The 10,630-nt window shown below is 30.0% G+C and overlaps 1 protein-coding gene across 1 annotated transcript in view; it reads left to right on the top strand.

The window, feature by feature from the left end:
* LOC107439425 (thrombospondin type-1 domain-containing protein 7B) overlaps positions 1-10,630 on the top strand; it is a 484,164-nt gene that overhangs the window by 432,215 nt on the left and 41,319 nt on the right. Inside the window, exons 23-25 of the mRNA XM_071184973.1 lie at positions 867-1,011; positions 4,019-4,279; positions 5,932-6,058. Coding sequence (XP_071041074.1) covers positions 867-1,011; positions 4,019-4,279; positions 5,932-6,058 — 533 coding nt within the window. The remainder of the gene's footprint in view (positions 1-866; positions 1,012-4,018; positions 4,280-5,931; positions 6,059-10,630) is intronic.

Genomic DNA, 10,630 nt, shown 5'->3' with positions numbered 1-10,630 from the left:
TTGATCAAAATAGTAGTGATATTTTAGGAGTAAAAATAATAATGAGCAGAGACCTAAAGGGTTAAACTTTTAACTTTAAGGGGTTAAAAATTTTAATTTATGCTGTGAAAGGTGACAAATAAAATAATGCACATGCAACATAATATAAATGATATAGGAAACTATTGGTGGTTCTTAAAGAGTTAAGTAATGCCTCGTAAACATAAGATATATTTATTTTCAGCTGTTAAAATCGTCCCCAAGACGCCATTTCAGCTTCATTTGTTAAAAACAATGCTAGTTAATTAACAAAACAAATTTTTTTTTTTGAAATGTTAATTAAGGTGTCCACTTACATATTTTGTTAATAATTTTTATTTATTTAAACAAAATTACGTTGTTACAATATAATATTCTAATACCAAAAAAAGTACTTACGTAGCGTGAAAATAACTTTTGTGATGTAACTCCTTCAAAAGTACAAAAAAATGGTTTGCCAGCAGGGGTGTACATGTAGATTTATTACATACACCTTGTGCGCCACCTAGGAACCAAATCTAGAACCCTACACTCGAAATTTTTGCTGTGTTACAATCGTACCCTGTTATAATTGACCCCACTCTCCCCTACGTTTTTGTGTATGATTTCATAACTTAAAACATCGGCTGCACTTATTAATTAGCATATTTGAGGTCAAACCCTCGAGCTATCAAGATTGAGTCCTAGAACTTGAAGATCCGATCATTAGATCAAAAGTTATTCTGGGTTAGGTTACGCACTGTACATAATAATTCCATTCTTGCTTATTTTATTTAAAGAAGCAGCTGATTTGTATAATCTAGTGGTTTTATTAGTGGCGGTCGCTGTATTATGTTTATTCCCAACAGATGTCTCAATAAATGGACTGATGAAGAAGTACCTGAATCGAAGTGCGATCCCTTGTTGAAACCAGTGGAATTAGAACCCTGTCGACTACACTGCCCGGGGGAATGCGTCCTATCACCTTGGAAGATCTCTAAGAAGTGCTCAGAGGTATGTATTAGCTAATCTAAGATTACATTAAGACGATTATGTAGGAATCGTGCCCCTAGAGATCATTAATTGCACGTAATATTTTGAAAAATTAAACTTATACGTCAAATGCGTTTACTAATTTTTTGTTTGAATCGACGAAATCTACCATAAACCTCCTTTGCTAGTTTTAAAATATTAAAGTGTTGGATGTTAATGTAGTGTATTAAATTTTATGGTCATTTCCGAACATAATGAAAATATTAAAGTGTTGGATGTTAATGTAGTGTATTAAATTTCATGGTCATTTCCGAACATAATGCCTTTTCAATTTAAAATTTAATACGAAAATCGCTAGTTTTATAACTTAATTTTTAATGTTAAGATTGATAATTATGGAATTTGTTACACTGCAAAAAATTCTGGATAAAATCGCTGTAAAAAATACAGTGCCAGTACTTTTTACCGTATAATTCATTTTTACAGGAATATGTTCAAGCATAAAAAAATCTGATATGCCGTAATTTTTACAGTAATAATTACTGTTATATCACTGATTCACTCTAATCAAATAATTATTACTGTAAAATTTACGTTAAAAATAGATTTTACGGATGATGTATCCAAAATTCCGGTATTTTATACCATAATTTGATTCAGAAGTGTTTAAAACATATTTTCATTTTTTACTGTCAGTAGAATAGAAAAAAACTATGAATGAAATCGGAATTCATAACATTGGATATTTGTGGTTGTTTCTCGATTGTTTTATAGTTAGTTTTAACATTTTCTCTTACCAAGTACCTTTACATAGGTATCCATAAGCAATGGATGATTAATGTTAATGCATTGTTTTATTTATTTTACTTTCACTTTTTGAATTTGTTATATTATATAGTACATAAAAGATGTTGAATTCTCATGCAAGCATTGATAAATTATCATACGAAATATGAAAAATACTATTTATTTTGTTTGAGTTTGTTATATCGAATAGTGCATAAAAGATTCTGAATTCTGCTTGAAATATTGATAATTTATGTCACGAAATACGAAAACTATTTCTCATTTTGTTTATTCCGTTGTATAAACTATTTGTAACTTCGTACTAAACTGATTTAAAATAAGTTTTTGATTTTTAGCCAGTGTAACATAATAAATATAATCCAAAAACTTATATTGGATTATAAAATAATTTATATCTTTTTTTTATTATCTCTTCTTTATGGTGTATTTTAAAAAATCATCACTTAGTATACATGTTTCGCATTCTATTTTTTCAAATTGAACTTATTTAACATAAAACGTTTTAAATATACATATTTCTATACCTGTCATGGATTTCTCGCTTTAAAGTTTAGAAATCATACTATATAAAGTTGTTGTGTTTTTACATCATTATTATTTATTTATGCTACACTGCATCGTTTGGAGGGCGTCACTTAACATGCTATCTCAAGTTCACAACATTTTCACCCATGTTAATTATCTGAAATGTATGTAAGACATCGCTAAACATACCATCTCCAGTTCACGCCATATTCGCCCATGTTAATTATCAGAAATGTTTGTAAAACATCGCTTAACATGCTACCTCCAGTTCACGCCATATTCACAATATTAATTATCAGAATTTATATCCGGGCTGATATCCGCACGGAGAAAACAATTATAGCAAAACTAGGAGGCTCCGCCCCCTGCTCGGTAAGGCTCGCCAACCCCCGAGAATTGCTACGCAATCCTATGTGGTTCACGCCGTGAACCATGGCTCGCTGCGCTCGCTCGCCAATGAACACAATGTTCTAGCACAAAGACATAATATATTATCATCAAAGACATAGTATTTTATCATCAAAGACATAGTATTGTACTTATGTAGAAGAATTCTACCAATGTTCTTATTGGCTTTTAAAAAAGTATATTAGCTATTTAGATTGTACATGGTGAAAAAATCAAAACATTAGCTAAATAAGAAACATATTAGCAAAATAAATTATCAAATATTGCTTCACTAATATTCTGCATTTTAAAGCGTGAAAATTCAATGCATAAATAAACGCGAAATATAAAAAAATTCAATGCATTCAATACAAACACTTAAACGTTTTTTAGACGTTTAGGTAGCTCCCAGTAGAAAAATATCAATTCAACAGCGGCCTTTTAAAGCATTCTCACTTCAATTAATTAATTAATTCCTAATTGAGTTTAAATTAAATATTGTCATGTTTTTAGTGCATGTATTGAGACACGTATAACAGATAATGCTCACTCTGGTTATTGTTATCTGGTTGCTCGCTACGTGCTCTTGCGCGCTGAATCCAATCAATTAAAAATAAAAACTGTTGCCAGTGAGAGAAAAGAAATATCATCGGTTTTATTGATACATACATACGTACGTATTAGCGTTTTATATAATAAGATAGATAGATTACCGTACTATACGGTAATGACATTTTCGGTAAACAAAAACAAACAAAAAACTGCTTCTGGATAATATAGCCAAAATTTACGGTATTTTTAGAAATAAAATTTACGGTCCAAAATTTACAATTTTTCGATCCAAATTTTTTTTCCCAATCCATATTACAATCCGAGATTTACGGCCTCATTTGGCAATTTTTCCATTTATATGGTAACGGTTTACCGGAAATTCTGGTTTTCAAACTTATAGTTCTTATTACCACATATTTAGTAAAACACATAAAACTGAAAAGTAAATTTAACCGAAAAAATGGTTTGTATGCCATGCTCAAAGGGATCATTATAAAATTACCAAATTTTATCACGTATTATAAAACCTTATTTTATTGTTATTTTCCAAAATCAATACCAGAGCCTTTCGGTAATAAATACCGGACTTTTTGGTTTTCAAATCGAGGCAGAAATACGGTGAATTTTACCATATTCTGGTAATTTTGACCGTACTTTATTTTGCATTAATGTATAACTAAATTTTATTGTTAGATGATCGGTTATTTTTTAAATTAATTGAGTGAAGAACTGCTTCATTTTTTTCTTCTTCCAAAAGCCTTGTTCCAGAGAAAATTATGAGGAAAAAACGAGATGGGTTATGAGATATCCGAACTCCACTGCCGAACCTTGCCCTCACCTGATTTCCAGAAGTCCTTGTGTTTGGAACGAGAATTGCTTCAACCATTCCTTTGTGATGGGCAGTTGGGGCTCGTGTGTCCTTCCAGAGGGTTCCATGTGCGGAGAAGGTGTCCAGAAGAAACCACTTATGTGCATGCGAAGTGATGGGAGACAAGTGGATGCAGTGCAGTGTGAAAAGGTTTGTTATCTTTATCCAACAATTATTCATTAGCTTATTAGAAATAGGTATCAGTTGATTTGTAAATTATTCGATTTTCATGTGATTTGATTTTGCTAGACAGTAGGTTTCAGTTGAATTTTGCGAATAAATAAGGAGAGCAATAAAATTCATATTTCTCATAACTACAAAATTAAACAACTAATGACACTGACCTACCATGACAACTATGAGAAGATAATCTAATGGATTTAAACCTCGAAGAAAACTTTTTTTTGTCATACGAAATAAATTGTTTCAATTTTTATAAAGCTTTATTTCTTGACCATATTGGCTGAAGAGATAGAGCGTTCGCCTTCCAATGAGGTGAACCGGTTTCGAATACCAGCGATGGTTGGTCGAACCGAATCCGCATCCGGTTTGCACCCGCCACAGTGCTGACGTAAAATATCCTCAGTGGTAGACGGATCATGGGTTAGAGTCCCTTTGACATAAGGCTACCCGTGAAAGGTTTTGTGGTCTCTGTCTAACGCTAATGCCGGTTAGTTCCTTCGAAAAATCCTCGAAAGCAAATTTTCCCCCAATATTTGATCCAGGAGTTCCCTTGTCTTCTGAATTGCGTTCAAAATTACAATTTTACAGAGTTGAACATTAGTAGTCGTAATCCCAAATTTGGCTCGGCTGTTTAACGGCGGTAATAAAAATATGACATAAAAAGCTTTATTTCGACCTCCTTCAGTCAATATTGCCCATTCTTGATTCAAACCTGTGCTTTATGACTTGATGTTATTAAGTGCTTAGCATTCCGAGTGTTCCAAGCATCAAAAATGCACGTTTCTGATGCTTCTGTACTGTTAGCAGTATAGCATACTTTCAAGGGTTCCGTCAACGTCTCATTGTGGGCTGGTCTTGTTTGAAGAATCTGTGCTGACGTGTCTCCAACGACTCGACTTATACCAATGTCCTATTCAACCAATTCAATTTTCATTGTAGCTGCATTCGAGTACTTTTTAGTTTTACATTTTACTTTTTTTTTCAAGTACCCTTCCTTTTTAAAGTTTTTTTCAAAAACTCTCTCTGCTCAGACATAAAAAAAATATTGAAATTTTTATTTAGACAATCATGAAACTCGTATTTATGTAACTTATATTAATTAGAATTCTTGAAACTGTTGTGGGGATAAAGAAACAAGCTGCACTTTTCTCCAAGATCACATTTAACATCAAACTGCTCCTTAAATATTGTTTTCAGATCTCTTAATAATTTGTATTATTTTAGACAGATTACTTTTCTAAAATATTCATTCAATCACAGCAAAATACACAGACACTTCTAATTGACAATGGAAGCCAAGCTGCTTTTCCTCAAAAACCGCTCTCCTCAGCCATTCAAAAATGTGGCTTATCATTGTATTGCCCCTATTTTTATCAAATATGTTACCTGGCAGTTCATTCTTTAAAAATAATCTATTAAATATTATGATTCTTTGTGCGTTTTCTAAGCTTATTTTAGTTAAAAATATTTTTTTAAAATCAAATTCTGAAGAATTTTTGGAAAAAAAACATCTATCACTAAACTGATTATAATATTATAATTATTACTTGTCGCTTTTTATCCATCAAACAGTTAAAGCCTATTCTCTTCTTTTTATGTTTCATTTTGTGTATTTTCAGAATCAGCGATCACCCTCACTGCTAGAACCCATATCTAAACCCTGCTATATCGATTGTCCTGCTGACTGTGTACTATCTGAATGGTCAGAGTGGAAAGAAAGTTCGTGTTACGCATGCGGAAATCCGGGTATGCTTTTCCTAACATTTTGAAGTGTGGCTTTTCTGTTTATACAATTCCGACTTCGATGCATCGAATAATTTTTAATCTATTTCTTCCCATTGGCGCATTCCCTTTCTTTATTCTATATTAAAGGAAATGAGAGCCAGCTTGAACTAATTATGCATTAAATTCCATGCTAAAAAGCAATCGCAATGGTTAGTAAATTAATTTAACGGAACGAGATTAACTTATTAACCCTTAAAATGTATCATAGGTAGGAGTCTGTTTAGAAGAAATTTTGGTCCGTTAAATATCTTCACAAAATATCTTTTTATAAAAACGGACCCTTCAAAAAATATTTTAACTTTAAAACAGACCCTTCACAAAATGATTTTTCTTTTAATCGGACCCTTGACAAATTTGTTTATCTTCATTATTGTTTTGTTAATTGAAAAAACCCTTCCCAGGGCAGAAAACAAGAAAGATGGATGTAAACGAATTAAGTTTTGTCTTCGGCAGACGATTCTTCCATTATTCGTCCGAAATGAATATTCTGCGTTCAGCTGTATAGGCTAAATATCAAATGTTGCATCTCTAAGTTAGAAGCAGCAATTACTATTTATTTTTGAAAATTTAAATTCTTTTTTTTTAATTATAATTTTGCAGTGCTGAGCATTATCTTGTATCTATTTACAATTTAAAAACTCATTGAAAAAGTTTTTTGCAATAACCGAAGCCTATTTGCACAAATTCATAAAAGCAGGACCCCGGTTAAAAGAATGCGAGTAATTTTTTCACAATTTCACAAAAAGCGAACCTTTCACAAAATGCAAAATAATTTATTTTTAATCGGGCCCTTCACAAATTTGTTTATCTTCATTATTGTTTTGTTAATCGAATAAACCCTTCCCGGGAAGGGGAGAAAGACGGTTCAAGACAAACTGAATTTCCTAAGTTTAAATTCCAAATGTAGTATTCTAAGAAAATATTTCTACTTTTACAAACATTGTGTGCGCATTCTTATTAATATTAAATCATATTTTTTTTGTNTTATTATTATAATGAAAAACTAGCAAAATTGTATTAGTGATTTTGACCTAATTAAATTTTACTCTTATTAGAATAATTTTAGTTATGCTATTATAGTTTTTGAGCTATAATAGCAAAATGTAAGATAGTCTTTTTTGAGAAATTCAAATGTTATTATTTTTCGTAATTGTGATATGGCTATGATTGATATTTGTTATACTTAATTAAAAAAGAGTTATAGAACTGAAATATTAATATTTAAGTTGTTGATTTTAAAAATTGAAATTATACAAAAGTTGAAAGTTTTTACAATTAAAAAAAAATGTTGTTTTGCAATATAATTAAAAAATTTTTTTTTTTTTTTTTTGCAATAACGGACCCTATTTGCACCAATTCATAGAAGCGGACCCTGGTTGAAAGAATGTGAGTAATTTTTTCACAATTTCGCGAAAAACGGACCTTTCACAAAATATCTGGACAGACCCCTGCAAATTTGTTTATCTTCATTATTGTTTTGTTAATCGAATAAACCCTTCCCGGGGAGGGGAGGGGAGGGGAGAAAGACGGTTCGTGACAAACTGAATTTCCTGAGTTTAAATTCCAAATGTAGTATTCTAAGAAAATATTTCTACTTTTTTAAACATCGTGTGCATTATTGATATTAAATGATGATGATTTTTTTTTTTTTTTTTTAAAGTTTGAAATTNAATAATTGATCTTTTTATATTTATTCATAAAATTAATTAGATGCACGGTTCCTATAGTCAAATCAAAAATCAGTAGTAATTATTATGGTATTTTGGAATCTTTATTTCTCAAAAATAATTAAATTGTTATTTGAAAATATGTGCTTCAAATAATTGCTTCTTTAAATCGTTAATGTTCTATTTTAGTGCTTGAAAATCCGGCTATGTGATCAAGAATAATTTAGGATAAATCGTTTCCCCCTCTCATTGTATTGCGATTAATCTTTTAAATAATAAGTTTTTCTTGTTTTATTTATACCATATGGGTGGTCTGTTTCCGCACTGTACATTGTGTCTGATTCTGTAGTTTAGAACATCGTATCTACAAATGAGTTAGTATATGAGTATTTAAAGGTCTATCACTTAGAGCATTAAGATTTATCTTAGTTCGCAAGAACCCAAACATATAAAAAGATACTAGGTGTTCAATATTTTTTTTTACTTTTATTGCAAACTTTTACCACGTTAATGAAATATTATATTTCTAATATATAAAACGAGTTTCTACATTAAAAAATTCCCTAACCAGAATAGTTTCTAAGCTCTGTGAAAAATTCGATTTTTTTTTTTTGTTTTTTTTTTTTTAATGTTTTTAACAGCCAGGTTCTTAAAACTACAAAACTTTACCTAATTTAAAAGTTCGATATTTTCTGGAGAAAAAGCCAAATCTTTTTCAGGACTACTTTCCAGTTTTCATTTCAAATGATTGATTACATTAGTTTCAGTTTAATTTTATTAGAAAAAATAAATAAATGTTCATTTTAAAATGATTCCTATGCTGGAAAATAGCACATTCTGAGCAACGCTTTGAGAAATACAAACTATTTTACCTATAAAAACAATTTTGTATTGGTTAAAGTGAAGAGGAAAAAATTATTTCATTTTATATTTGAAAGAATTCACCATAATTCTAATTTTATTATACCGATATTTTTTGTGTAGGCTTATTCATAATTGATTCTGTAAAAGTTAAATAATTTAGAATAAATAGTTAGGCTTTTCCTTATTATACACGCTAGAATTTCTCAAAATCATTTCTTTTAACTTGAAAAAGAGACAACCCTAAATTTGCAATTATAAAAATTATATTAGGCTGTGAGAAGAATGTTTCCCACAAAATTTATTAAATTTTAAATGTATATAGATAGAAATTTATTTTCCTACCTATGGTTAGTCATGTGTTCATAACTTTAGAAAATACGAAAGAAAATCAATGAAGGGCTTGACTTTGTTTGCGCAAACGTGAGTAACAGTAAGGGTCAGCGTGGGATCAAGAAGAGAGGAAGAGAATTATTTTCTTTTTTACGATATGCTTTCGTCCATTTGAACATTCCTCATCAAGCTTATAGGTACTTATAAAGACAGAATTTATAAATTCATTTATTTAGACGCACACGCGTTTGTGGTGGTAATTTTTTTACAGCGGGTAAAATTTAAGAATATTCTTCTTCTCACCAGAAGAAGAAATGGTTCTAAAACAAAATTAATTATAGGTAACATGCTATAATTCGTTTTATTCGTGAGTTTCAATCCCCAAAATAATTTCACCTAAAATTATTAGAAAAAAAGGCTTGTATAGAGTTAAAACTAATTACAGTACAAATCGGAAAAATTTATAATATTCAACTGTCTATATTCAACTCATATTTTCAAAAATTAGGTTAATTACTTTAAAAAAATGATTAACATCATAATTAAACTCCACATTAGTCACCTTTTGTAGCTTAAATTCCGTTTACCCAAACAGCGTATCTACAAATTATTACTCTTCGTAAAGAAAGTTTCATATGAATCTGAAAATTTGGAAATTTCATCGATAACTCTTTATTATATTTGAAGGAATAATATTTTTGAAGCAGCAAGAGCATTTATAAAAGATTATAACGCAAAAAAAGGTTTCTTTAAAAAAAAAATTATTATTTTTTTTTCGTTTTCCTCAAAAAATTTTACGTTANTTTTTTTTTTTTTTTTTTTTTTTTTGTAAATTGGAAATAGTTTTCTATTCTTTTTATTACAATTTGAAATTCCCTTTTCGAATTGTGTACCATACAGTAAGTATAGTGAAAGCTAAAATGTTATTAAAACTTTTTTTAAACTATACTTCGCTTTCTTAATAATAAAAAGAAATTTTGGAGATTTGATTTCATTTCAACTCTTCAGATGAAATCAAATTGCTTTGGGATGTCTTTTTTTCCGTTTAGCTAGTTTTAATGTTTTTTTTTTTTCCTTCAAATTCAACTCTTATTTATTAAACTCTAATTTTATTTACATTTATTTTAGACATTCAGGAAATTCCTTCTACTTTTATAACGTCTCAATATTTTTTTTCCGTTTATTTTATACATTCTAGCCGGGGGTCTGTTTAGAAGAAATTTAGGTCCGTTAACGAACCCTTCACAAAATATCTTTACTTAAAAACGGACCCTTCACAAAATATTTTAACTTAAAAACGGACCCTTCACAAAATAATAAATCTTTTAATCGGACCCTTCACAAATTTGTTTATCTTCATTATTGTTTTGTTAATCGAATAAACCCTTTCGAAGAAGAGGGGGGGGGAGACAGATGTAAACGAACTAAATTCTTTATATACTATTCAGGGGTCTGTTTAGAAGAAATTTGGATCCGTTACGGACCCTTCACAAAATTATTTTTCCTTTAATCGGACCCTTCACAAATTTGTTTATCTTCATTATTATTTTGTTAATCGAATAAACCCTTTCCAGGGCAGAAAACAAGAAAGATGGATGTAAACGAATTAAGTTTTGTCTTCGGCAGACGATTCTTCCATTATTCGTCCGAAATTAATATTCTGCGTTCAGCA

The sequence above is a fragment of the Parasteatoda tepidariorum genome, chromosome 9 (assembly GCF_043381705.1).
Source record: "Parasteatoda tepidariorum isolate YZ-2023 chromosome 9, CAS_Ptep_4.0, whole genome shotgun sequence".
Classification (NCBI taxonomy): Eukaryota; Metazoa; Arthropoda; class Arachnida; order Araneae; family Theridiidae; genus Parasteatoda; species Parasteatoda tepidariorum.
This window is presented reverse-complemented; position numbering and strand designations above follow the sequence as displayed.